At 53.6% G+C, this 27,967-nt stretch overlaps 3 protein-coding genes and 1 long non-coding RNA gene across 12 annotated transcripts in view; 2 read left to right on the top strand and 2 right to left on the bottom strand.

Moving 5' to 3' along the window:
- Nucleotides 1–168: 168 nt before the first annotated feature.
- ZNF296 (zinc finger protein 296) lies at nt 169–6,717 on the bottom strand. The gene is made up of 3 exons (XM_003817537.6): nt 4,789–6,717; nt 4,426–4,575; nt 169–1,249 (listed from the first exon to the last, which is right to left on the bottom strand). The coding sequence occupies exons 1-3, from the start codon at nt 5,084–5,086 to the stop codon at nt 270–272; spliced, it is 1,428 nt and encodes a 475-aa protein (XP_003817585.2). The 5' UTR covers nt 5,087–6,717; the 3' UTR covers nt 169–269.
- Nucleotides 4,398–19,481, top strand: GEMIN7 (gem nuclear organelle associated protein 7). Of its 7 annotated transcripts, none has more exons than XM_003817540.8 (3): nt 7,700–7,985; nt 8,601–8,723; nt 18,670–19,481. In XM_003817540.8, the coding sequence occupies exon 3, from the start codon at nt 18,678–18,680 to the stop codon at nt 19,071–19,073; it is 396 nt and encodes a 131-aa protein (XP_003817588.1). In that variant the 5' UTR covers nt 7,700–7,985; nt 8,601–8,723; nt 18,670–18,677; the 3' UTR covers nt 19,074–19,481. The 7 variants fall into 7 exon arrangements, with proteins under 7 accessions (XP_008969006.1, XP_008969005.1, XP_003817588.1 ...); XM_008970751.5 differs by having other exon boundaries at nt 7,971–8,177; XM_008970753.4 differs by lacking the exon at nt 7,700–7,985 and adding an exon at nt 7,992–8,311.
- LOC130540995 (uncharacterized) lies at nt 13,916–18,765 on the bottom strand. Its single transcript, XR_008955031.1, has 2 exons — nt 18,632–18,765; nt 13,916–14,227 (listed from the first exon to the last, which is right to left on the bottom strand). It is a non-coding gene; the product is annotated as an uncharacterized LOC130540995 (long non-coding RNA).
- Nucleotide 19,482: 1 nt separating the features above from the next.
- Nucleotides 19,483–27,967, top strand: part of PPP1R37 (protein phosphatase 1 regulatory subunit 37) — a 55,234-nt gene continuing 46,749 nt past the window's right edge. For all 3 annotated transcript variants that reach the window (XM_003817535.7, XM_063600389.1, XM_063600390.1), the window contains exon 1: nt 19,483–22,090. In XM_003817535.7, coding sequence (XP_003817583.1) covers nt 21,889–22,090 — 202 coding nt within the window. In that variant the 5' untranslated portion in view covers nt 19,483–21,888. The remainder of the gene's footprint in view (nt 22,091–27,967) is intronic.

The raw sequence follows: 27,967 nt of genomic DNA on the forward strand, positions 1-27,967 counted from the left end.
ACTGGGAGCGCAGCTTTCTGTGCCAATCCTGCTGCGCCCCAGGCACTGGGGGCTGGCCGTTCCCTCACCCCCTCACTCCAAACCGGTCTGTCCAGCCGTCCACCCCACGGAGGGGAAGCCTCCTGCCCCACCTTATGCACCCCAAGAAAGCCAGAGTCCAGACGGGTGTAAATAAAAGGGAAAATTTACTTGGAGAAGGCGGGCAAAAACGAGGAGGTCAATGGGTGTTGGCAGCGGTACCAGGGACAGTGAGGGGGGCTTTCCTGGGCTCAGGCCTCGCCGGCCGCCTCAGGGTGCTTCTGCCGCAGGTGTTTGTCCAGGGTGGCTCGCAGGCCGAAGGGCACATGGCAGTGGGGGCACTCGAAGCGGGTGCTGCCAGGCGTCATGCCGTGCATGCGGCGGTGGCGGTTGAGCTTACTGCTCTGGGCGCAGGCGTAGTTGCAGAACTCACAGGTGTAGGGGCGCTCCCCGGTGTGTGAGCGCCGGTGCACCGTCAGGTTGCTGCTGTTGGTAAAATGCTTCCCGCAGAACTCACAGCTGCCCCCGGGCCCGCGGCTCTTGCCCCCTGACTTGGGCATCTTTTTGGGTGATGCCTTCTGGCTGTTTGCAGGGTCAGTTCTTCGTTCCGTGGTGATGGCTCCCCAAGTGTCTCCACCAGGGCCGGCTTGAGCCCCACTGCCAGGAGCCCCGGGTTCCTGGACACCTGCTGTGGCGGCGGCTCCAGCCCCCTCACCACCACTGCACGGGAGGGTGCTGGTGGGGGCAGCAGCATGGACAGCCGGCTCCGGAGGGGCCGCAGAGGCCTGCTCCTGGCTGGTGTCGGCCATGAGGGGGCTCTGGGGCGGCACCTGCCGGTGGGTCTTCTTGTGGCGGTTGAGCTTGCTGCTCTGGGCGCAGGCGTAGGGACACTGGTCGCAAGCATAGGGCCGCTCACCTGTGTGTGAGCGCATGTGCACTTTGAGGTTGCTGAAGGAGCTGAGGGTCTTCTTGCACACAGGACAGGTGGGGCTCCGCCGGGTGAGGCCGCTGCCACTTGCACGGGGGCTCTTGGCCTCAGCTGCTGGCCCCACCACTGCCGACACGGCTGCAGCCACCTCGGCCAGGCCCAGGAGCGGGGCCTCCGGGGCCTCTGATTCTGTCTGGTAGATGGACAGTCCGTGGTCCCACTGGGCGTGACGCAGCAGCTTCCAGGCCACTGTGAACTGTCTGCCACAGCGCAGGCAGCTCAAGGCCTTCAGCTCCTCTCGTTCTGGTAAGAAAAAGAGGCAGAGTGTTAGTGTGGAGAGGAAGGAGTCACGGGGATTGCAGTTCACAGCTGCCAGCTGGACACCTTCTGTGGGATAGGCACTCCTGCAGGGGCCAAGGACTTGGCAGTAACAAGACACACACACCCTGGAAGGACCAGGAAGCTGATGCTCAGGAGGGGTGGACACGAAAAATCTGTGGAGTGGGTGCTAAGTACCTGAGGCTTTGTGTTTGAAAACCATTTTTTTTAAGACAGTCTCACTGTCGCCCAGGCTGGGGTGCAGTGGCACGATCTCAGCTCACTGCAACCTCCACCTCCCGGATTCAAGCTATTCTCATGCCTCAGCCTCTAGAGTAGCTGGGATTACAGGCGCCCGCCACCATGCCTGGCTAATTAGTAGAGATGGGGGTTTCACCGTGTTGGCCAGGCTGGTCTCGAACTCTTGGCCTCAAGTGATCCACCCACCTCGGCCTCCCAAAGTGCTGAGATTATAGGCATGAGCCACTGTGCTGGGCCATGTGTTTGAAAATCTTTTAAAAAGTTATGTTAACTCAGTAAGCGCTTCCTACATGCTAGGTGCTGAGCCATGGCTCATAGCCCAGCTTTCCCTCAGGACAGGAAAATAAGATCTCCATTTTCCAGACAGGAGAACTGAGGCACAGAGAGGCATTTCCCCAGGGTTGCACAGCTTGTAAGGGGTGAAGCTGGGATTTCAATCCAGACTACTGGGGGAGGGGGAGAGGGCAGAACAGAGGCTTGCTTGCTTTTTTTTTTTTGCTTTAAATTTTTAATTTAGTATTTTTTAAAGAGACGGGGCCCTGCTATGTTGCCCAGGCTATTTTTTTTTTTTTTTGAGACGGAGCCTTGCTCTGTCGCCCAGGCTGCAGTGCAGTGGCGCGATCTCGGCTCACTGCAAGCTCCGCCTCCGGGGTTCACGCCATTCTCCTGCCTCAGCCACCACGCCACGGGGTTTCACCGTGTTAGCCAGGATGGTCGCGATCTCCTGACCTCATGATCTGCCCGCCTCAGCCTCCCAAAGTGCTGGGATTACAGGTTTGAGCCACCGCACCCGGCCGCCCAGGCTATTCTTTAACTTAATGGCCTCAAGTAATCCTTCCGCCTCAGCCCCTCAAAGTGCTGGGATTATAGGCGTGAGCCACCATATCTGGCTGGGAGCAGAGGCTTTTGAATAAGATTTTTGGTTTAGGCCGGGCACGGTGGCTCACACTTGTCATCCCAGCACTTTGGGAGGCTGAGGCGGGTTGATCTCTTGAGGTCAGGGATTTGAGACCAGCCTGGCCAACATGATGAAACCCTGTCTCTAGTAAAAATAAAAAATAGCCGGGTGTGGTGGTGCGCGCCTGTAATCCCGGCCACTTGGGAGGTTAAGGCAGGAGAATCGCTTGAACCCAGGAGGCAGAGGTTGCAGTGAGCTGAGATCCCACCACTGCACTCCAGCCTGGGTGACAAAAGCGAGACTCTGTTTCAAAAAAAAAAAAAAATTTTTGGTTTAATAAAAATAATTTTTAAAGTAATTGAGATATCTGGGCATGGTGGCTCATGCCTGTAATCCCAGCACTTCAGGAGGCCAAGGCAGGTGGACCACCTGAGGTCAGGAGTTTGAGACACCAGCCTGGTCAACATGGTGAAACCCTGTCTCTACCAAAAATACAAAAATTAGCTGGCCATGGTGGTGCACGCCTGTAGTCCCAGCTACTTGGAGGGCTGAGGCAGGAGAATCACTTGAACCTGGGAGGCGGAGGTTGCAGTGAGCTGAGATTGCACCACAGCACTCCAGCCTGGGTGACAGAGTAAGACTCCACCTCAAAATAATGGGGTAGCTACAAAGAAAGCTTAGCGGCCACCTAGTAAAGAGGTGGTAGTGACCTGGGTCCCCCACCCTCTGCATGGATCTCAAATTGAGCCCCCAAACCTGAATTTGGATTTCTATCTGGACCTTCGGGGTACTCTCAGTGGACACTTCCTAGGTGAACTAGCCTTTCCATTTTTCAAATTCTAGAGTCTTGGATGGGACAACCTTTGTGATACAACCAGTCCTGGGTCAAGAGCACAGGCCTGCATTCAAATTCAGACTTCTCTGCTCCCTAATTGTGTGACCTTGGGCAAGACATAGTCCTCTGTGTGCCTCAGTTGCTAGAATTCAGGGACCCTAGAGATCCCCTCCCTTTCAAGGGTGGTTGTGACCTCGCTTGGGGAATGGTTGAGAGCTTTGGTCCACATAAGCGCTCAAACAGCAGAGCCTGTGAAACCAAGGTGCCCATGATTCTCCAAGCCCTGCAGTGTTTTGTTCCAGCGATGCCATCACAGCCCCTCGCTCGCTCCTCCAGGCCACTCTCCATGCTCCAGCTCTAAAGCTGATCCAATCAGTCACAAGCCCCTCCTCTCTCCCACCACCAGACCCTCCCTGGCCCAACCCTAAATAATTCCACTTCTCAAAAGTCTCAGAAGGGCAAGGGCCAGGGGGCTGGAAACTAGGTTTGGATTAAGCCCTGCAGCCAACACTGACCAAAAGCTCACCGAGGGTCAAGCGCCATGTGAAGGATTTTAATTCCCTCCCAAGAGAAGGAACCCAGGTGTCCAGCACCCGGGAGCTCGCTCAAACCAGGGGATTCCCAGCACGCGGGGCTGGGAGATTCCATCACCGAGGGAAGCCAGAAGCCCCTTCCTTGGCTCTGAACACTCAGCTGTACTAGCACCTCAATCAGAATTGACAGAGAGAGACAGGAGGGGGTGGCAACCTCCCCATTCCAGCTGGCCTCCACTCCCCCTCCCCCCGGCCGCTGCCCTCCCTAGAGGTCCCCTCCTACTGCCACCCTGGTCCAGCCACCTGGCCAGTTATTTCTGGCCAAGGGGAAGGAGAAGTGAAACCAGGTTGGGGTGTGTGTGTGGGGGGCAAAATCCCGGGCTAGTCTTCTGGGGCTGGCCACACCCTGTAGGCGGCCCTCCTTCCCTGCCCAGTCCCCCCCCGCCCCCCCCTCCACCGCCACCACTGGTCCCTGCCCTAGGGACGGGCAGGCCCTGGCCACGCCTAGGCTGCACCCGATGGGAAGCGAGAAAGGGGAAGTAGTGCTCAGTGCCCTGCCGTCCAGCCCAGCCCCTTTCCAGCAGGAAGCCCAGCCCTTGAACTTGAGAGGGGGACTGCACCCGGCTTTACTCACCTGAGCCCTGGCCGCGGCTGGGGCCTCTGAAGAGCTGACAGCCCAGCTTCTTGTGGTCCATGAAGGCAGTGATGGCCTCCAACGGGAAGGTCTGCAGGCAGCGGCCGCAGGTCAACAGATCTGGGTGTTTGTCGGTCCAGGGCTGGCGGTCTGCAGGGAGGAAGCGGGTGGTGAGCGTGGGGTGGGGCCAGGATGGGGGCTGAGGGTGCTGAAGGAGAGGGGAAACCGAAGGTCAGAAGGGGGCCTGAGGGGCAGGACGGGGCGAAGGAGATAAGGCAGGGCGAGGGGCCCATGCCCAAAGGGAAGGGTCCCACCCGAGGGTCAAAGGTAAGGGAGGCTGGGCCCAGGGCCCGGGGTGCTCACCGGGATAGTTCGGGGTCAACGGCGTCCACAGGGTCCACGGGTTCCGCGGGCCGAGGGCGAGGAGGGCGGCCCCGGCGGGCATGGGGCCAGAGGAGTGGTGGGGTTCGCCGCCGAACCGCCCCACCGAGGACACCTCCTTCGGGGAGAAGGGCCCCAGCCTTGGGGCCTGTTGGGGCTGCGCGTCTGGCTCGGGCTTGAGTTCGATGACGAGGTCCTGCATTTCCATCTCGTCGTCTGGGTTGGCGGCGGGCGCGGGCTCTACTCGGCGGGGCGCGCTGCCGGCCTTGCGGCGGGACATGAGTCGCGGGCCGGGCGAGCGAGCGGGCAGGCAGGCGGGCGGGCGGGCGGAGGACGCACGAGCGGAGGACGCGCGGACCGTGCGCGCTCAGGTGAGTGACTGCGGCGACCCGCCGCGAACTCTTACACGTGCTGGCCGGGCCCGTGGCTCCGCCTACCAGGGCGGGGCTCATGGGAGGGGACCGAGCCGCCCTGCTGGGGCCCTGACGGCGGCCTAACTCAATCTAGGCAGTGTCCCGTGCGTTTGGCTTAGTGACCAAATTTAATCACACCGAGTTCCCACAAGGCATTGAAACAGCTATCCCTGATCCCATTTTAGGGCGGGTGAAACTGAGACACGGCATGCCCACACGCACCCCCAAGCGAGAAAAATAGTCGGTCACGTTTCTTATTAGGTGCCTGATAGTAATCTGGGCTATTTCATTAAATGCATTACAATAAAAATTCATTTTGCAAGCATTCACTGAGTGCCTCCTGTGCGCCAGGCTCTGTTTGAAGCACTGAGAATACAGGAGGGAATAAACACGATAATCTTTGTCTGCACGGAGTTTAGACGGTGGGGGAAGACACTATAAACATAATTACGTAAAATATAGATGGCCCTTCATGATGACCAGTGCCATGGAGCAAAAGAAAGCTGGAAAGGCGGAGAGGGTTACTGGGGTTGAGGGATTCAATTTTCTCCCCTATGATGGGAAAGGGCATGGTGGAGCTGAGGCTGGAGGGAAGGAAGCCCAGCCAGTGGGCCTGGGCATTGAGAAATTACAAGGAAAGGGAGAGGCAATACGGGTTGGGGATTGAGTTCAGTGAAAATATGGGGGCAGATCCAAGCAATCTTTTGATCGCTTTAAGGTCTTTTGGTTTTCCTGAGACCGGAGCCTTAGGAGGGTTTTGAGCAGAGGAGGACTGTAATCATACACATCGACTCTGTTCCTAGACCAGAAGTTGCCATTAAAACCAAATAGCCAAGCAGCTCACCTGCCTCCACTCCGCCTCCTTGAACTTCCCTCCCCTAAGCAGTTCTGTCTGCTCACTGTTTGAAGTGGCATCGACACCCTGCCCCACCCTCAATCCCTGATGAGTATTCTTTTCTTCCTGGCACCGACTGCATGACAGTATAGAACGGCTTGTGGACTGTCCTCTCCCCCACCCAATGCAAGCCCCCTGAGGTCAGGGCAAGAACCTGTCCTCCCCCAGCTGTCCTCAGCCCAGATGCTGATTTCAGATGCTGATCTCTTGGAGTTCTGCACATTGTTATTCAGGTCTGGGTTCCATTGTCCTCCTGAGAGCAGAGGGCCCTGACCAACAGTATCTAAAGTAGCCCCACCCTGCTGAAGGCCTTGCAAATTACACTCCATGACCTCCATCTGTCCCCAGTTCCCTCTTGGATCTCACTTTCTCCATCTGTCAAAGGAGGTAGGGCAGGTTGGAACTAGAGGGTTATCTGAGGTGGTTTCTTCTTCACTGCCGCCTCCTCTGATCACCCTTTTTTTTTTTTTGTAATTTTTAATTTTTCAAAAAAAATTATTTTTAAATAGAGACAGGGACTCGCTTTGTTGCCCTGGTTGGTCTGAAACTCTTGGCTTGACGCGCTCCTCCTGCTTCAGCATCCCAAAGTGCTGAGATTACAGGTGTGAGACACTGCACTCAGCCTCAGACCACCCAATTTTAAGTTCCATGGCAACCCAGCCACCCACTATCCCATTGCCCTTATTTTACTCTTTTTTTTTTTTTTTTTTTGAGATGGAGTTTCACTCTTGTTGCCCAGGCTGGAGTGCAGTGGCACGACCTCAGCTCACTGCAACCTCCGCCTCCCGGGTTCAAGTGATTCTCCTGCCTGAGCCTCCGGAGTAGCTGGGATTACAGATGCCCGGCTAATTTTTCTATTTTTAGTAGAGACAGGGTTTCACCATGTTGGCCAGGCTGGTCTTGAACTCCTGACCTCAGGTGATCCACCCGCCTCAGCCTCCCAAAGTGCTGGAATTACAGGCGTGAGCCACCGTGCCCGGCCTATTTTATTCTTTATGTATCACTTCGATCAAAACCTGAAGGATCTTGTTTACATATTTGCTCATTTTACCCTATTCTGTCCCTTCTACCCACACTAGAACGTAGGTTCTAGGAGGCAGGATGGGAGTCTGTCTTGTTCATAAATACAACCCCTACTCGTTCATAGTTAAGTCAACAAATATTTATTGCGCACCTACTATGTGTCTGATGATATTCTTTCAACAGATATTTGCAGAGCACCAAATTGTGTACCTGGCACTAGGCCTTGGTGATCTAGTGGAAAGCAAAGGCCCACAGGATCCCTGCGTAAATAGGACCCCGCAAGGAGAAAGTGAATTCTGACTGGGCCTGGAATAGGGAGGTTCATATTCCCCATTCAAGGCCTCAGTTTCCCCCTTTGTAAAATGGGACTGCAGGGAGAGCTGGAGGAAAAAATGACCACCTCTGATCCAGCCCAGCTACTTTCTTGGTATGCGGCATCTGAAACCATGATCTCCAGGTTTCCTGTAGAGGAGCGGGGGTTCCCACTGGAAGCAAGGGTTAGGAGTGGGTATGTGTAGGGGGATGGGGATGCAAAGACCGAGCTCTGCCCTTAACCCAGCAGGGAGGAAGTCTTCCCCTCTCTGAACCTCAATTTCTTCCTGCCTAAAATGGGCATCCCAGACGCCCCCAACTCGCAGGCAGGAAGATCGGTCCCAAGTGCCCCGCAAAGCCGCGGGCCAGGTGGCGACCCGGGCTGTGCTGGCTTCCAAGCCTGCGAGCCAGCCCGCGACCACGTGGGGCAGTGGCGGCGGCGCGGGCGGAACCCAGGCTCCGCGGCTTGCGGCCTGCCCGGGCCTCTGCAGCGGGGGCGCCGGCGGAAGTGGGGACACCAGTAGACGCGGACCTCGGTGAGTACAAGGTGGTGGGGGGTCGCCATCAGGTTCCCTCTCCCCGGCCCCAGCTCTGGACGCTCACCCCAGTGCAACGCCCTGAGTGACGGAAAGAGGCAGGACCGCGCCTGCAGCGCCGGCTGGAGGCCCAGACGCCCCTATCAGGGACTGTTTGATCCCGATCGCCGGCAGCGGGAATGCCCCACGCGGGTAGGGTGAGGAGAAGGGAAAAGGAGAAAAACTTCCCTTCCGGAAAATAATAAATGGCCACGATAACAGAAGCATCGGTGGCAGTCATCCCGCTTTACCTGGAGCGGAATCGCTCGCTCAGTCTGAGCCTGGAGGTGGGAAGAAGGTCCAGTCCGAACGCCCAGGGCGGTGTGGGGAGTGGACGCCTGGGGGCCGGGAGGACCTACTTAGTATAAGAAAAGGAGAGCAATGGGTGGTCAGGGCGGAATTGAAAGGAAACTGACCGGCCCCAGGGGAGAAGGGGAGGGGAGAGATTCTGTGCTTGGGGTTCTGACCCTCTCGGGTGGCCCCATTTAGCTAATTTGCATCAAGATTCAGCAGCCGATGATGTCTGTATGTGTGTGTGTGTCTGTGGACACGTCAACACCTTGGTTAATTAATTAGGTCTGGCGGCTTCTCTGTTGACAACTCAGCTGGTTCCACACCCTGGCAATTGTGAAGAGTTGGGCAAATGTTTGTCCACTGAGCTGATCTCTTCTCTGGAGCACCGAGGCCACCAGGAGGGAGGTCTGTGAAACCCCTGCCCCTGCCATTGACCTAAGTGTTGGGCTCTTGAATCTAACAGACTAGTTTTTCAAGTCGTGGGGGATGGGCTTGGGCATTTTTCCCTGAAACCTTCGGGAATCCTTGCCTTGGAGACTGAAAGGATAAAGGCCTCTGGGGCCAGGTCACCAGGGACAATGGATAACGCCTGCCTCTGCCCTCCTGGGCACACCCTGTGTGACCTTTCTTAAACCAGTTTCTTATCAGGTCACACCTTGGCTCCACAGTCTGTCTTTCTACATGGGGCACGGGTGAGCGCCTGAGTTTGCTCCCTCTTCCTCCACCCTCCAGCTCGCACCAAGGAAATGATTTTTTTTTTTTTGAAACAGAGTCTCACTCTGTGGCCCAGGCTGGGGTGCAGAGGCGTGATCTCCGCTCACTGCAACCTCCGTCTCCCTGGTTCAAGCGATTCTCCTGCCTCAGCCTCCTGCGTAGCTGGGATTACAGACGCGTGCCACCACATCCAGCTAATTTTTTTTGTATTTTTAGTAGAGATAGGGTTTCACCATGTTAGCCAGGCTGGTCTTAAACTCCTGACATCAGGTGATCTGCCTCCCTCAGTCTCCCAAAGTGCTGGGATTACAGGTGTGAACCACTGCACCCAGCCCGAGGAAAGATTTGACCTGCCAGCTTCACTGGCCACTTTACAAAAATGGGGATTGCATCAATATGACCAAATCTCCCTTGTTTTGGTTTGTTTTTTTCCTGATGGAGAAAACAAGGCCCTATACTGGCCCTCCCTTAATTTCATTTTATCCAGGGATTTAACAGAATTCTTTGGCCACTCTAATCCTATCTAAGTCATTTAGTAAGTACTCACCCTAGAGACTAGGGGGTTTCTCTTGAAACTCAAGTGTTAATCTAGGCTCAGGAAAGACCCTGGGGGCTGGTGAGGCCTGACTAAATTGGAGTGACAGTGGTCAGAGAAAATAAAAAATGCAAGTAGGGCGTGTTGGCGTGGGCCTGTGATCCCAGCTTCTTGGAAGGCTGAGGTGGGAGGATATCTTGAGTCCAGGAGTTCAAGATTAGCGTGGGCAATACAGCGAGACCTCACCTCAAAGTAAATAAATAAGTAAATGTGCTTTTTAAAAAATTAGAAAATGCAAGGCCGGGCACGGTGGCTCATGCCTGTAATCCCAGCACTTTGGGAGGCTGAAGCAGGCAGATCAGGAGTTTGAGACCAGCCTGGCCAATGTGGCCAAACCCCGTCTCTACTAAAAATACAAAATTAGCCATGTGCAATGGTGCGCGCCTGTAGTCCTAGTTACTTGGGAGGCTGAGGCAGGAGAATTGCTTGAACCCGGGAGGCGGAGGTTGCAGTGAGTTGAGATCATGCCACTGCACTCCAGCCTGGGCGACAAGAGCGAGACTCCGTCTTAAAAAAAAAAAAAAAAAAAAAAATTAGAAAATGCAACTATCCCTTAATTCCATTCACGTGGTCTTCCCTGTCAGGGAAAAAAAAAAAAAAACCTTGGAGTCTCCCTTGGCTGCTCTTTCCCTCAAATTATATATCCCTTATCCTGTCCATCACCGAGGGCTCTTGACCTTTCTTTTTTTTGTTTGTTTTTGTTGTTTTGAGATGGAGTCTCACTCTGTCATCCATGCTGGAATGCAATGGCACGATCTCCGCTCACTTCAACCTCCGCTTCCTGGGTTCAAGCGATTCTTCTGCCTCAGCCTCCCGAGTAGCTGGGATTACAGGCACGCACCACCACACCCAGCTAACTTTTGTATTTTTAGTAGAGAGAGGTTTCACCATGTTGACCAGGCTGGTCTCATCCTGACCTCAGGCGATCTACCCACCTCAGCCTTCAAAAGTGCTGGGATTACAGGCGTGACCCACTGCGCCCAGCCTCGACCTTTCAAACATAGCCTAATCTGACCACTTCTCCCCATTCCCATTGTCCCCAGCCCATACTAGACACCATCTTCTTCCACCTGGACCACTACAGTGACCTCCTCATTGCGCTCCTAGTGTCTCTCTTCAATCTCGTTTATTGTCCATGCAGCAGGCAGAGGATCCTGAGGACCTTAAGCCAGATTCTGCCCATCCTTCACTCAGAACTGTCCAGCGGCTTCAGTCTCAGAGTAGAGACCCAAATTGTCATAGCCCACAAGGCACTCTCTCTGTCCCTGCCCCCACTTCCTCCACACTGGCCTTGCTACGCCCCAAAGCCACCCTTTCCATGATCTTTGCATTTTGCTCTTCTTCTGACTGGAATCTCCACATGGCTCCATTCCTAATTTCATTCAGGTCTATGCTCAAACGTAATCTTATCATAGGGATCTTTCCTGGGCTCCCTTGAAACTACCCTCTATCCCCCAGGCTGGGTCAGGTGTCTCCTCTGGACTCCTTCATTCCAGCCCTACTCACTCTGGGTCATCACTGCCTAAGGACAGGTCTGTATCCCCTACTGGACTGTGAGCCCACAAAGGCGGAACTGGGCTCTCAGTCCTAGACGTGTTTCCAAGACCGCCCAATGTGGGTCATGCACAGAGCAGGCACTCAGATGATGTGCTAACAATGCTAGATAATGTGGATGAGTGAATTTTTTTTTTTTTGAGACAGGGTCTCACACTCTGTCACCCAGGCTGGAGTACAGTGGCACAGTTATGGCTCACTGCAGCCTCCACCTACCAGGCTCAAGCGATCCCCTCACCTCGGTCTCCTTAGTAGCTGGGACTCTAGTCGCACACTACCCATGCCCAGCTAATTTTTTTTTTTTTTTTTGTAGAGATGGGGTTTTGCTATATTGCCCAGGCTGGTCTTGAACTCCTACGCTAAAGCAATTCTCCAGCCTCAGTCTCCCAAGGTGCTGGGATTATAGTTGTGAGCCACCGCACCTGGCTAGAAAACTTTTCTTTGGTGCATAAAAATGATATAAAATTCAAATTTCAGTGTCCCAGTAAGTAAGGTTTTGTTGAAGAACAGCCATTTTCATTTGTTTCCATATTGTCTATGGCTGCTGTTGTGCTACTGTGGCAGAGTTGAGCAGTGACAGTAAAATACTTTACAGAGAAGGTTCGCAGACCTCTGCTACGTATTTTGCCAAGAAGAAAAATAAAATAAAGTTAAAATTGAAAATATTTTGCCCGCTGGGCGCGGTAGCTCACGCCTGTAATCCCGGCACTTTGGGAAGCTGAGCTGGGGGTGGGTCACCTGAGACCAGGAGATGTAGACCAGCCTGGCCAACATGGTGAAACCTTGTCTCTACTAAAATACAAAAATTAGCCAGGCATGGTGGCGCGCACCTGTAATCCCAGCTACTCAGGAGGCTGAGGCAGGAGAATTGCTTGAACCCAGGAGGCAGAGGTTGCAATGAGCCAAGATTGCACCACTGCACTCCAGCCTGGGGGATAGAGTGAGACCCCATCCCCAGAACAATTTTGCCAAGGAGGATTCTATTTGGGCCACCTATGGGCATGTGAGATCAGTAAGATTTGGCAGCTAATTATGCAGAGTGGGTGATGAGGTTTAGATGCCTCCCAGGGAGAGCTCTTTTTCACATTTTCTTTTCCAATTCTTCTTCTTCTTTTTTTTTTCTTTTTTTGTTTGAGACAGGGTCTCACTCTTCCCAGGCTGGAGTGCAGTGGTGCAATCACATCTCACTGCAGCCTCAGCCTCCTCGGGCTCACTAGATCCTCCCACCTCAGCCTCCTGAGTAGCTGGGACTACAGGAGCGCACCCTTTGCCCAGCTAATTTTTCTATTTTTCTAGAGACGGGATTTTGCTATGTTGCCCAAGCTGGTCTCAAATTCCTGGGCTCAAGTGATCCACCTGCCTCAGCCTCCCAAAGTGCTGGAATTACAGGTGTGAGCCACCTCGTGCCCAGCTGCTTCTTGCTTTCTGAAATTAAAATTTAGGCCAGGCACGGTGGCTCACGCCTGTAATCCTAGCACTTTGGGAGGCCGAGGCGGGTGGATCACCTGAGGTAAGGAGTTCGAGACTGGCCTGGCCAACATGGGGAAACCCCGTCTCTACTGAAAATAAAAATATCAGCTGGGCGTGGTCGTGGGTGCCTGTAATCCCAGCTACTTGGGAGGCTGAGTGACGAGAACCGCTTGAACCCAGGAGGCGGACGTTGTAGTGAGCCAAGATCGCGCCACTGCACTCCTGCCTGGGCGACAAGAGCGAGACTCCATCTCACAAAAAAAAGAAATTAAAATTTAGTGGCTGGGCATGGTGGCTTAGACCTGTAATCCCAGCACTTTGGGAGGCTGAGGTAAGAGGATCACTTGAGCCCAGGTTGGAGACCAGCCTGGGCAATATAGTAGGACTTCATCTCTATAAAATAAAATAAAATTAATTAATTAAAAATTTTATTTATTTATTTGTTTATTTATTTTGAGACAGAGTCTCGCTCTGTTGTCCAGGCTGGAGTGCAGTGGCATGACCTCAGCTCACTGCAGCCTCTGGCTCACGGGTTCAAACGATTCTTATGCCTCAGCCTCCTGAGTAGTTGGGATTACAGGCGTGTGCCACCATGCCTGGCTAATTTTTGGGGAGTTTGTTTGTTTTTGAGATGGAGTCCCAGTCTGTCACCCAGACTGGAGTGCAGTGGCACAATATCTCAGCTCACTGCAACCTCTGCCTCCCGGGTTCAAGAGAGTCTCCTGCCTCAGTCTCCTGAGTAGGCGGGATTACAGGAGCCTGCCACCATGCCCGGCCCAGCTAATTTTATTTATTTATTTATTTTTTGAGACAGAGTTTCACTCTTGTTGCCTAGGCTGGAGCGCAATGGCGCAGTCTTGGCTCACTGCAACCTCTGCCTCCTGAGTTCAAGTGATTCTCCTGCTTCAGCCTTCCGAGTAGCTGGGATTACAGGCATGCACCACCACTAATTACAGAAATGCACCATCAGGCTAATTTTGTATTTTTAGTAGAGACAGGGTCTCGGCCAACACCCGGCTAATTTTTGTATTTCTTAGTACAGACAGGGTTTCACCGTGTTGACCAGGTTGGTCTCCAACTCCTGACCTCAGGTGATCCGCCTGCCTCGGCCTCCCAAAGTTCTGGGTTTACAGGCGAGAGCCACTGTGCCCAGCCTATGTTCATGTCTTCTATAGCCATCTTTATTCCTTCCTCCCTCTTTGTGACCTGTTTGTCTGCATCAGTGTTTCATTTGGGGCCATCAGGAGACGTTTGGCAATTCATGGAGACTTTAAAAAAAAACTGTATTGAGATGCAATTCACATTCACCAATTCACTGTTCACCAGTGGTGACATTTTTGGCTGTCACAACTTGAAGATGGGATGCTACTGGCATCTATTAATAGGAGGCAGAGGCTAGGATGCTGCTCAAACCCTACACCTATGCGTTGGACAGCCCCCACAACACAGCAGATAATTATCCAGCCCCAAATGTCAATAGTGTCCAGACTGAGTAGCCCTGGTTCACATCCTTGGTCTATCTGCAGGGTCCTGTCTTGCAAGGGGCTCACAGTTCAGGTGCAGAAACAGGAAGAGCCTAATAAGAAAAAGGACAAGTTAGTCCAGGCACAGTGGCTCACGCCTGTAATCCCACCACTTTGCGAGGCTGAGGTGGGGGGGATCACTTGTGGTCAGGAGTTCGAGACCAGCCTGACCAACATGGTGAAACCCCGTCTCTACTAAAAATACAAAAAGTAGCTGGGCATGGTGGTGTGTGTCTGTAGTCGCAGCTTCTCGGGAGACTGAGGCACAAGAATCTCTTTTTTTTTTTTTTTTTTTTTGAGACGGAGTCTCGCTCTGTCGCCCAGGCTGGAGTGCAGTGGCGTGGTCTTGGCTCACTGCAAGCTCCGCCTCCCGGGTTCACGCCATTCTCCTGCCTCAGCCTCCCAAGTAGCTGGGACTACAGGCGACTGCCACCACGCCCGGCTAATTTTTTGCATTTTTAATAGAGATGGGGTTTCACCTTGTTAGCCAGGATGGTCTCGATCTCCTGACCTCGTGATCCGCCTGCCTTGGCCTCCCAAAGTGCTGGTATTACAGGCGTGAGCCACCGCACCCGGCCACACAAGAATCTCTTGAACCTGAGAGGCGGAGGTTGCAGTGAGCCGAGGTGGCACCACTGCACTCCGGCCTGGGTGACAGAGTGAGACTCTGTCTCCAAAAAAGGAAAAAAAAGAAACAGGACAATTTCAATCACCTCCCTTCTGTGCCTGGCCCCAGGGTCTTGGGTACCCAACACTTGTCACTCAGCTCAGTTAGTCCTCACTAGGTTTAGAGAGGAGAGGACCAAGCCACAGGGAGTGGTGCAGCTGCTAAAACCTAGGTCCTCCTCTCTCAGGTCTGCACCCACAAGGCCAGCATTTCCCTATATACATTCAACATCATAGCATAGCGCTTCATATGTCCCAGACATGTGCCAAACATGGTAGGTTAGTTAGGTAATTTAGTCCCCATGCCCGCCCTGTGAGTTAGGGCTCTGTTTTACAGATGGGGAAACAGAGGCACAGATTAGTCAAGCCATTTATCCCAGGTCACACAGCAATACTAACAATAAGAGCAGTTCACTATTATGGAGAACCTAGAATGTGCCAGGCCCTGTCTGGCAGGAGCCTGTTGAATCCTGATAACAGCATAGGCAGCAATTGGGGCTATTTTTCCATACAATGGAAGAGAAAACTGTCTCTTACTGATGTCACACAGCTAAACCGGCCTGGGATCTCCACTCTTCATTCATTTTGTTTTTTGTTTGTTTGTTGGTTTTCTTCGAGATGAGTCTTGCTCTGTCGCCCAGGCTGGAGTGCAGTGGCGAGATCTCCGCTTACTGCAACCCCTGCCTCCCTGGTTCAAGCGATTCTCCTGCCTCAGCCTCATGAGTAGCTGGAATTACAGGCACATGCCACCATGCCCAGCTAATTTTTGTATTCTTAGTAGAGACGGGGTTTCACCATGTTGATCAGGCTGGTCTTGAACTCTTGATCTCGTGATCCACCTGCTTTGGCCTCCCAAAGTGCTGGGATTACAGGCATGAGTCACCGCGCCCAGCCAATGTTTGTTTGTTTTTGAGACAGAGTATTGCTCTGTTGCCCAGGCTGGAGTACAGTGGCACAATCTCTGCTCACTGCAACCTCTGCCTCCCGGGTTCAAGTGATTCTCATGCCTCAGGCACCCCAAGTAGCTGGGATTACAGGCACGCGCCACCACGTCCGGCTAATTTTTGTATTTTAGTAGAGACGGGGTTTTACTATGTTGGCCAGGCTGCTCTCGAACTCCTGACCTCTAGTGATCCTCCAGCCTCAGCCCCTAAAGTGCTAGGATTACAGGCATGAGCCACCATGCCCAACTCATTCATGAATTCTCATTGGTCTCTATGGCAGGCAGTTTTCTGGGGGCTGGAGATCCAGCAGTGGGAAAAGCAAGGTGGCCACCTTGAAACTCACGGAGGGAAAGGAGATACAGGCAGATACAGGGAACCGAAAGTGCAAGGGCCCAAGGAGGGATTGCCAGGCATCGCGCCTGAGGATCAGCGAGGAGGCTTGTGTGGCTGGGGTGGGGAGGGCAAGCGTGGTACACCACGAGGGTGCCGGCAGGATCCAGAGCTAAGACAGAAGCCACAAGAGGGCTCCGAGCAGAGGAGGGATATGATCTGACTCAGGCATTAACAGGGTGTTGGGGTGCAGACGGCGGGGGGTGAAGGTGGAAGCCGGGGACCCAGTGAGGAGTTGACTACAGTACTCCAGGCAGGAAGTGTCTGTGGCTGCAGCAGGATGCTGGCAGTGGAGGAGGTGAGAAGTGTTAGGTTGTGAATAAATAAATATGTGTGTGTGTGTATATATAGATATATAATTTTTTTTTTTTTTTTTGAGACAGAGTCTTGCTCTGTCGCCCAGGCTGGAGTACCGTGGCGCAATCTCGGCTCACTGCAACCTCTGCCTCCCAAGTTCAAGTGACTCTCCCGCCTCAGCCTCCTGAGTAGCTGGGATTACAGGTGCCCGCCACCATGCTTGGCTAATTTTTGTATTTTTCGTAGAGACGGGGTTTCACCATGTTGGCCAGGCTGGCTCAAGTGATCTGCCCACCTTGGCCTCCCAAAGTGCTGGGATTACAGGTGTGAGCCACTGCTCCCAGCCTTATACAATTTTTTTCTCAGCCTTTCTTTGTCTTTTATGACTTTAATATTTTTGAAGAGCCCAGGTTAGTTGTGCTGTTTTTGTTTTTGTTTTTTCTAAGACAAAGTCTCACTCTTGCCCAGGCTGGAGTGCAGTGGCGCGATCATAGCTCACTGCAGCTTCAACCTTCCAGGGCTCCAGTGATTCTCTTACCTCAGTCTTCTGAGTAGCTGGGACTTCCACGAGTACATTGTCATGCCTGGCTAATGTTTTTTATTTTTAGTAGAGACGAGGTCTTACCATGTTGCCCAGGCTGCTCTTGAACTCCTGAACGCAAGCAATCCTCTCACCTTGGCCTCCTGAGGTGCTGGGATTATAGGCATGAGCCACCATGCCTATCCCTGTTGTCCTTGTTTGGCCCAGAGGCTGGAAGATCACTTGAGGCCAGAAGTTCAAGACCAGCCTTGGCAACATAGTGAGACCCTGTCTCTTTAAAATTAAAAAAAAAAAAGGAATAGCACAGAAGTGGTGCCCTGCCTTCTTAGTGTCCCATTCCTGGAGATGTTGGCTTTGATCACTAAGTTAAGGGGGTGCATACCAGATTCCTCCAATATAAATTTGTGTTTGCCCTTTACAGTGAATATCTTATAAGTCTGTTAAGACTATGTAGATACCTTATACTTCATCAAACTCCCATCCATGCTTTTTTTTTTTCTTTTTTTTTTTTTTTGACACAGAGTCTCACTCTGTCGCCCAGGCTAGAGTGCTGTGGTGCGATCTCTGCTCACTGCAGCCTCCGCCTTTTGGGTTCAAATGATTCTCCTGCCTTAACCTCCCGAGTAGCTGGGACTACAGGCGCATGACACCACACCCGGCTAATTTTTGTATTTTTGGTAGAGGCGGGGTTTCGCCATGTTGGCCAGGCTGGTCTCGAATTCCTGACCTCAAGTGATTCGCCCACCTTGGCCTCCCAAAGTGTTGGGATTACAGGTGTGAGCCACCGCACCCGGCCCTATCCACACATTTTTGCATCTATTCCTTTTATATTTATTTACTTGCCAGTCTACAGTAAGGATTATATTTTCCTTCTCTTCCTTATTTATTCATTTATTTATTATCGGTATGGATTCTGGATTTCTGTTTTATGCAGTGGGTTATAATCTGTAACTATCATTATTGTATTGTTCAAATAATTCCAGATTTGGCCACTGGGAGCCCTTTCAAGTTGGCTCATGTGTGAGTGGGAATCTATCTAGAAGATAGAATTTCCTGATGGATTGGGTGGGTTGTGTGTGAGAGAAAGCTGGGGTTTATTCTTTTTTTAGAGACAGTATCTCACTCTGTCACCCAAGCTGGAGTGCAGTTGCACAATTACAGCTCACTGCAGCCTCCATCTCCTGGGCTCAACTAATCCTTCTCCCTCAGCCTCCTGAGTAGACCAGCTAATGTAAAATATATATATTTTTTAGAAATGGGGTCTCGCTATATTGCCCAGGCTGGTCTCAAACTCCTGGCTTCAAAGTGATCCTCCTGCTTTGGCCTCCCAAAGTGCTGAGATTACAAGCATGAGCCACCATTCCTGGCCAGGTTCATCTTTTGGCAAATATTTATTGCCTATAAGTTGAGATAAAGCCATTATAAAAGCAGACAAAGGTCCTTGCCTTCATGGGGCTCATGTTTTTGTGGATGTGACACTTTTGTTTCTGATCCAAGCCACTGGGGGACGATGGCACAGATTTGAGGAGGGTGGATCGGTCTGGGACAGGTAAAGTGGAGCTGCCTGGTAGACCAGCCTCTGCTTCCACTCCTGCCTCCTCCATTAGCCCCATGCTTACCATGTAATGACTTCCTGCTTTTTTTCTTCACTCAACAGCCAAGACAATGCAAACTCCAGTGAACATTCCCGTGCCTGTGCTCCGGCTGCCCCGGGGCCCTGATGGCTTCTGCCGTGGCTTTGCCCCTGACGGACGCAGAGCCCCCTTGAGGCCAGAGGTTCCTGAAATCCAGGAGTGTCCCATAGCTCAAGAATCCCTGGAATCCCAGGAGCAGCGGGCACGAGCCGCCCTTCGGGAGCGTTACCTCCGCAGCCTGCTGGCCATGGTGGGTCATCAGGTGAGCTTCACGTTGCACGAGGGTGTGCGTGTGGCCGCCCACTTTGGAGCCACCGACCTGGATGTGGCCAACTTCTACGTGTCACAGCTGCAGACTCCCATAGGTGTGCAAGCAGAGGCGCTACTCCGATGTAGTGACATTATTTCATATACCTTCAAGCCATAAAGATATTGTGTTCACTTTTCTGCTTGAGGCTAAGGGACTGTATCCCAGGCCTCCCAATGTTCCCGAGCCAGGAACTCTGGGCACCATGGAGTTATGAGCTCCCTTGGAATTTTGAGCCAAGCCTTAAGCAAGTCTGGACTCCTGAGACCTCCTGGGTCTAGTCAGTAAAATTCTGCAACTCTAGGAATTCTAAGATCCCATTGGAAGGAATGCTCTACCTCACAGAACTCTGAACCCTACAGAAATATGGGCCTGCTGCCATTTCCTGAAGACCGGGGCATCGGGGTGGGGTGATAAAGGATACAACCTGCACAGGGGGAAGTTATTAAAGAGGCTGCAAAGTCCAGCCACCCTGAAGATACTCCCCAGTGCTCCCCTCCTGCTAAAGAACCAGTTACCCCAGGAAAATTCGACTCCTGTTTTTCTTTAATTAACTATACCGACGGGGATGGAGTCATCTTTAGGGGCTGGTAGGGTGGGTATCCAAGGGCTGAATCCAGTGGAGCTGGGCCAAGTAGGACAGGAGTCCAGATAAAGGTGTAGGGGCTGCACGGCCGCAAGTCTCCTGGAAAGGCTGGAGTGACCGGCATGCCGGGATTGGGAGATTAGGATTTGATTTCATTTTGGGGCGGGCGGTGGCTCGTGCTGGGTCACGTGGTCGTGCCCAAGCGCTCCTCCTGTTGCCCCACCTGTGGTTGCTGCGGACTGCACACGACAGCAGATTCGCTGTCCCCTCGTTGGAGGCGAATGGTCGGACCCCGAGTGGCGGCGCCCCTGATAAAAGGCCGAGGATTCGCGATCAGGGTGCAACTTCACTCCCTCCTCTTTTCTCTCCAGCCTTGCAGCGTGGCCGTTCACATCACGCGCTTCACTAAGCCTCCTGTCACTAGTAACCTTTCAGCGCATTGTTTAAAAAGAAAGCAGTTTCTGTCCCTTTCTGTAGTTCCTTTAAGTTCAGGATGTAAGCGAAGCCTTCCATTAAGTAAAGGTGAGTGTCGTTTCGTCTCAGTCGCGAAAGTGCGGCGGCCGATGATGAACCGCGCCAGGAGCAGCGTCAGCGGCCATCAGTCCATTCGCAGCGCCGGCTCCGCGGAGGCCCGGACCTAGCTCCCGAGTTGCCTTGGCGACGACGCGGCTCGCTCCGCCCTAGTTCCCTTTTATGGTTTCAGCTCCGCCTCCTCTAGTTTGCCGGGTGCGCTTCGGCAAGCGTGGCGAAAGTGCGGCGGCGAATGTCAAGCGTTGGGTCTGAGCCTAGGGGTGTGGCTTGAGCTCACGCTGGTTCTTTCTTGCCTCGGTGATCCACCAGCCTTGTCACCCAGGATTTAGATTGGCAGATTCGTCTCTCGCCTTTGGAATTTCTACCTTCTCCTAGGTTTTGTTTTTTAAAATCAGGCCTATGATACCGCTCATGGGCTCATATTTATTTTAGCATTGTAATTTAAGTTGTATTTTATGCAACTCTACCCCGATACAGAGAGCTGTTGATGTAACTGCAGCGAGCAAATGGAAGACTAGAGACTAGCGAAGGGGCCGAGACTTCGTCTCCAGAGTATCCCTGTCAGCATCCATCAACTGCACTCATATATTGAATGCAGCTCCTATCCGCCTTTCTTTTCGACTTCTTCATGCCGTTACCACTCTTCATCAGTTAGTCTAGCCTCAATGTTTTAATTTATTTCCTTCGTTTTTTGGGGGGGAGGGGGGACGGAGTCTTGCTCTGTCGCCCAGGCTGGAGTGCAGTGGCACGATCTCGGCTCACTACAAGCTCCGCCTCCCGGGTTCACACCATTCTCGTGCCTCAGGCTCCCGAGTAGCTGGGACTACAGGCGCCCGCCACCACGCCCGGCTAATTTTTTGTATTTTTAGTAGAGACGGGGTTTCACCGTGTTAGCCAGGATGGTCTCGATCTCCTAACCTCGTGATCCGCCCGTGTCGGCCTCCCAAAGTGCTGGGATTACAGGCGTGAGCCACCGCGCCCGGCCCATTTCTTTCCTTTCGTTGAGACAAGGTCTGGCTCTGTCTACCAGGTCGGAGTGCAGGGGCGCGATCATAGCTCAGCGCAGCCTCAACCTACCGGGCTCAAGCGATCTTCCCACCTCCCAAGTAGCTGGAACTACAGGCTCCTGTAACCAGACCTTGCTAATTTTTAATTTTTTTGTAAAGACGGGGCCTTGCTATGTTGCCCAGGCTGGTCTCGAACTTCTGGACTCAAGCGATCTTCCCGCCTCAGCCTTCCAAAGTGCTGGGATTATAGGCGTGTGCCGCCGCGCCCCGCCAGGTGTTTTCAGTTCTATGTACTCCATTCCCTGGGCTCTTGACGAATGTGCGGGAGCTGAATATTCGTTATTTGGACTCCGGCAGGAAGGCGTGGGCTCAGCTTCGCGCTTGCGCGCTGCTCTTGGAGACGGCGTCTACTTCGCCCCGCCCCTCATAGTCTGCAGTTCCGGCTCTGCAGATTCGCTGCTCACGTTTCTTTTTTCCGTGGCCCTTCCTGCCCTTTGTTTCTCTCTTCATGTCACCCGCGGGACAACTCTACCTGCAAGTCGCTGAAATCGATTTTCTGCTTCTTATAGTAAGCGGCGGGCTCGCCAGCCTCGAGCGAAAGTGTGACTGCGAACGGGCAGGCGCGCGCGGGGCTCGGCGGAGGCGCGCTTGGGCTCCCGGCGGCGACGACTACGACCACTAGGAGAGCGGACGGAGGCGGCGCCTGAAGCGGCGGCGGAGCCCATGCCCCGGGACGGCGGGCGGGCCCGGAGAGACAAATCCGGGGCCCGGGGCATGTCCCCGGGGCCCCCGTGAGGAGGCGGCGGCGGCTATGGAGATCGCGCCGCAGGAGGCGCCGCCCGTGCCGGGCGCGGACGGCGACATTGAAGAGGCCCCAGCTGAGGCCGGGTCTCCCAGCCCCGCGTCCCCCCCCGCCGATGGGCGCCTCAAGGCTGCAGCCAAGCGCGTCACATTCCCGTCCGACGAGGATATCGTGTCTGGAGCAGTGGAGCCCAAAGACCCCTGGAGACATGGTAGCTACCGCGGGTGAAGCGGGGGCGGGCTCGAGAGGGACCCGGGAGTCGGGAGGGATCGGTGCAGGGCCCGGCTCGAGGTGGCGTTCAATAGATTGCACCTAATGGTGAATAAGGGGACAGTCGTCAGTTTAGAACCGGATCTGTTAGAAAGGGGGTGGCTATCGAGTTGGGAAGGTGAAAAGTATCTGGTTTCTGCCGCACCCCACCCACCCGAGACAAAGATGGTGATCGTTTTAGGGTTTAAAACGATGAGCAATTAAAGAAAGTTTGGTGTTTTGTCAGATGTAGAGTGTGGCAGCCTTTGCGTTCGTAGTTCCACCAGAGAAGGAGAGAAGGAGCAGTTGGGAGGAGGAGCGGGTCAACACTGGGCCTGAAAGGGCAGTTGAAAGAGTTTGATGGGTCTATGGGGGTAAAAAGAGGTTAAGTTGCTGGTCTGCAAGCCTTGGGGCAAGGAGTGGTCGTGTTGGCCACTTTCTTGGCTGGAAAGAGGGAGACTATAAACTTGGACTGTGGCTATAGAGGACTTGGTAAAAAGGAGTCAAGATAAGGTCCCAGAAGAGGAGCAGAGGTGGTGGTCAATTTGTGGTTGGGTGAGGGAGAAAGAGGCAGTGTGGTTTTTATGTTTTCTTTTTTATTGAGACAAGGTCTCACTACATTGCCCAGGCTGGTCTCGGACTTCTGGGTTCAAGCTGTCCTCCCTCCTTGGCCTCCCAGAGTGTTGGGATTACAGATGTGAGCCACCGCCGCCTGCTGCAATGTGGTATTAAGAAGAAAAGCCAACGCCTACCGCCGCCTCCTCCTCCAAAAAAAAGAGAAGCAAAAGGAAGGCTGTCAGTCATTCAGGAGCAGAGGATGTTTGGGACATGGCTACGGAAGGGTCCTCTTGTTCCTTCCTGAGAAAGAATTGGGGGATGGCCGGGTGCATTGGCTCAGGCGTGTAATGCCAGCACTTTGGGAGGCCAAGGTGGGTGGATCACCTGAGGTCAGGAGTTTAAAAGCAGCCTGGCCAACATGGGGAAACCCCGTTTCTACTAAAAATACAGAAATTGGCTGGGCATGGTGGTGCACACCTGTAATCCCATCTACTCAAGAGGCTGAGGCAGGGAGAATCGTTTGAACCCGGGAGGTGGAGGTTGCAATGAGCTAAGATCACGACATTGTACTCCAGCCTGGGTGACAAGAGCAAAACTCCGGCTCAAAGAAAAAAAAAGAATTAGGGGATGTTATCAAGTCAGGAATTGGATTTGCTGGCCAGTAGCAGGTGAGAGAGATGAAAAAGTTTGGCTACTTGAAGTGTTGGGAGAGAGGGCCAGCCCACTGGAGAGGGTCAGGTCAGTGTTGGAGCTGAAAGGAGTGTGTTGGAGCCATAGGGCTGGGAAGGTGGAAAGTCGCTTGGGACATGCAGGGTAGTGTTGAGTCCATTTTGTGCTGGAGAAGTCTGTCAGTCCCCCTTGGGTGGAGCCCATGAAGTGAGGGATCAGACTGGCTGTGGTGGCCGTGGTTCTGTAGAAGCTGATCTGCCGGCCCTGGGCAAGGGGAGAAACTATTGCCAGTCTGTGGACAATGGAGGAATTGGTGGCTTTGATGTGAGGGTGGGAAACATGGTAACTGGAAACTGAACACACAGGGAGTCCATCATGAATGACAGTTTGGCTACTTATTATAATTTTTTAGACGGAGTCTCCCTCTGTTGCCCAGGCCAATTCTCCTGCCTCAGCCTCCTGAGTATCTGGGATTACAGGCACCTGTCATCACACCTGGCTAAAAATGTTTGTATTTTTAGTAGAGTTGGGGTTTCACCATGTTGGCCAGGCTGGTCTCGAACTCCTGACCTCAGGTGATCTGCCCATTTAAGCCTTCCAAAGTGCTGGGATTACCGGCATGAGCCACCGTGCCCGGCTGGCTAGTTATTCTTAAAGAGGCAGTGGTTAAATTAAGACTTTTGGGCCGGATGCCATGGTTCATGCCTGTAACCCCAGCACTTTGTCAGGCCAAGGTGGGCAGATCACCTGAGCCCAGGAGTTCAAGACCAGCTTGGGCAACAAGGTGAAACCGTGTCTCTGCAAAATATACGAAAATTAGCCAGGTGTGATGGTGCACGCCTGTAGTCCCAGCAACTCAGGAGGCTGAAGTGGGAGGATCATTTGAGCCCAGGAGGTCGATAGTGCAGTGAACTGTGATTGCGCCACTGAACTCCAGCTTGGGTGACAGAGACTCGGTCTTAAAAAAAAAAAAAATGAGTTTTGGCACTAGGAGCCAGCCAAGTCCTTGGGCTCTAGGCCCCAGGGATAGGTGGTTAGTTCGGGACCCGGGCACAGTCAGAATGCCCCCTGGCTATTGCGTGATATCCAGTCCAGAGCAGGAAGGGGAAAGACCTGGAGAGGCAGAGCAGGGTGTTTCAAGAGCAGAGGCTCCAGGTCAGATCGTTTGAGACCTGGGGCTGGTTACCTAACTCCTGAGCCTCAGTCTTCCCATCTGTGAAGTAGGTGGCAATACTCTTGCCATGGAATTTAGGAGAGGACTGGATGAAGTCACATATGGAAAGGAATCGGCCAGGGTGAGTGTTCTCGATGGCAGTCATTGTTATTAAGACAGTGTTGGTCATCTTGGGCTGGTGTGGAGGAGTTCATGCATGGGGTGGGGCCTGGATGTGGCTGCTTCAGAGGCTTCCAGGAGAGGGGAGAGATGGCAGTCAATGCGTGGGCCTGGAGTGAGGTGCGAGGGGGAAGATGGTCAGTTTGTGGGCTGAAGGGTCGGGGTGAGGGCAGCAAGAGAGTCTGGCACAGATTGGGCGTTAGGGGGTAAAGTTTCTGGTCTGCAGATTCCCAGAACAGGTTTGGCTTTCATTCAGTAAGCCACTTTTCCTCTCCAAGCCTCTCTTTCTTTCTGTGCAAATGGAGGTGCTAATTTTTTACCATGGGGTAGTTGTGAAGATGAAGTAAGATAGTCCTCATAAATTTCTGCCACATAAATAGCAGCTGTCATCCAGGCAGATTTGTTTTTTGTTTGTTTGTTTTCACGTGCAGTCTTTTTTTTTTTTTTTTTTTTTTTTTTTGAGACGGAGTCTCGCTCTGTCGCCCAGGCTGGAGTGCAGTGGCACGATCTCGGCTCACTGCAAGCTCCGCCTCCCGGGTTCACGCCATTCTCCTGCCTCAGCCTCCCGAGTAGCTGGGACTACAGGCGCCCGCTACCACGCCCGGCTAATTTTTTGTATTTTTAGTAGAGACGGGGTTTCACCGTGTTAGCCAGGATGGTCTCGATCTCCTGACCTCGTGATCCGCCCGCCTCGGCCTCCCAAAGTGCTGGGATTACAGGCGTGAGCCACCGCGCCCGGCATTTCACGTGCAGTCTTGAAGAGGCAGTGAAAGAACTGGAGAGGCAGAAGGCTATCTGTCAAGAAAAGAGGGGCAGTTGGAGCCTGGCTGGGAGGAGTTTAGAGGAGGGGTGCCGGTTGGTCTGTCCTGGGTAAGGGGTAGAGTGGGTAACACTCTCCAGGCTGGGGGAGTCTCTCATTCCAGCAGTTGAGAGAGGGGCAGTAAGGCCTGGTTGGGACTCACACTCTAGAGGAGTCCGTGCGTCTGAGCTGCAGAGGTGATGACATGGACTGGACTGGAAGAATTGGTCCATCCTGTTTGGGAAGAGGGCTTGAGGAGTTGGCTTGGCAGTGAGGAGTTGGATGATCTTGGGCCTGGGCAGGGGAGGGGTCATTGGTGAAGTTGGTGAGTTTGGACAAAGGGATTTGCAGGACAGAAAACCCAAGGGCCTGGGAACAGCAAGGAGCAGGGGATAGGCTCCGTGCTGGGGAGGACAGTGGAGTGGTTCACTGGCCATGGGGCTGTGGGAGGTGGAGGGTTCGCCAGGGTGAAGAGGAATCATGGTACAGAAAGTGGGTCTAAGGGGAGGCCCAAGTGAGAGGCCCAGAGGGTCTGGGGCTGGAGGACTGCAGGGAGGGGTTGCTTGGTCTTGGAACAGAGGTAGGAGATTTGTTGGCATCAATCTCATAAGCTGTGGGGAGGGACAGGGGGTGTCATTTGAGCTGTGGATCTAGTGGAAGGGTGGCGTGACCCCAAGGCCAAGGGGTGACAGAAGAGCTGACAGGTCTGAATGGGGGAGATTCAGTTATCCGGAAGCTGTTGTGCCGTGCTAGAGCTGGAGCGCTGCCTAGGCCAGGGGGTGGAAGAGCGCCCCTGGGTGAGGAGGAAGCAGCACTGGGGGCACCCCAGTGCAGGGGTCTCCTTCAGCAGAGCCTCACCCCTGGGGCTAGAGTGGTGGCCCAGCCGGGTGGGAGCTGTGGGGGGTGTCTACCTGAGGGTGAGCGCTCCCTCAGGCCCTGCAGGGGCCCAGGGTGTGGGGATTCCTGGAGATGAGGTGATCTGGAGGAGGGGGATTGTGAGGGAGGGTCTCGAGCCTGCCCAGGCTTATCCGGATTCCCATCTCCCACAGTGGGGTTCCGCCTGCTGGGGCTGCTGTTTCCTCATTACGTGAATGGCCGTCTGATGTTCTTCTGTTGCGTGCTTGTTTTCTTGGTGGTGGTCTCTCTCCTGCGCTGGAATGGGAGAGCAGAGGCCGAGTCCATCCTCTTCTCCGCTTTCCTCAAGGACACTCAGTTGTTGAATGAGCGCCTGTGGGCCTGTGAGGCCTGGTGGTGTCTGAGAGCCACCTAGCAGAGTGACATGTAGCTGAATGTCAGGGGCCTGAGCAGCCTGGCGTGGGGATGCCAGTGGGGCAGCAGTGTGCTCTGTGGCCTCTGGCAAGCATGGGTTCTTGCAGAGCATTGTGTTTCCTCACCTGTGAAACAGGGCCAGGGATCCCTGCCCTGCAGACCACCAGGATGTCAGAGGATAGGGTGAACCTGCTAGGGGCAGGTCTCCTCAGCAAGCCACAGCCAGGTGTGTGTAGATGGGCAGGGAAGCTCGGGGAGGAGGCAGGCTGGGAATCGTGAGTGAAAGAGGCCGCTTCAGCACTGCCAGGCTGGGCACGTGGGTGCCCGTGGGGAGCGAGCTAGCCGGCTGCACTGCACCCCATCATGTTGTGGCAGACCCTTCAGCTCTTCTGAAGGCCAAGGCCAGACTTACACAAGGAACCCATCAGGCCAAACTGCAGGAATGACCTGAGGCTCGGCTGGTCTCCTCAGTCCCAGCTGAACTCTGTGGGGTTGGAAAGATAGGCATGTGAGAGGGACTTGTGATGAGAGCACATGACACCAGCCACAGTCCGGGAGACTCATCTCCCCTCCTCCAGTCCTGCCGGTGACTCACTCCCTGCTCCCTGACCGTCAGTCCTCCAGTGTGTGTGCGTTGGGGGTTTGCCCACTAGGAAGCAACTTGCATGAAGTCAAGGTGTCTGCAGGGCAGGGTGAGGGGGCCCAAGCATGCTACCATCTCTGGCCACCTGAGCTTTGGAAGGCGGCGGGAGGGGTAGGGGCAGGGTGTTCTTAAATGCGGATCCTAGGGCATGGAAATGCCATACTGTTGGCTATTGAAACCCGTGCTGCAGATTCAGTCCTAAAAGCAGGCTGGACAGGTAGACATGCATCTGTCAGTGGTGGAAAGAGGCCCCAGGTTAGAGAATCAGCTTGCTTTAGCATTCGTGGTGGAGCTGCTGGGGAGTAGGGAACAGGGTCGAGGCGGGTGCTTTGATGCATCTGCTCAGATTTCCGTCTGGGCCCAGCTCCACCTCCTGCTGCTGGAGTTGGCAAGTAGACCCTGCCACTGAGCAGCCACGTGACTTTGGCGATTGTTCTCTCTGCCTCGATTTTTCTGTGTCTAAAATGCAGCTGACAGAAGTATGTCCTCATAGGGTGATTGGGAGGATTAAGTGAGATAACACAGTGCCTGATCCATAGTAAATGCCCAGCAAATGCCTCCCTTGTTA

The sequence above is a fragment of the Pan paniscus genome, chromosome 20 (assembly GCF_029289425.2).
Source record: "Pan paniscus chromosome 20, NHGRI_mPanPan1-v2.0_pri, whole genome shotgun sequence".
In the NCBI taxonomy this organism is placed as follows: Eukaryota; Metazoa; Chordata; class Mammalia; order Primates; family Hominidae; genus Pan; species Pan paniscus.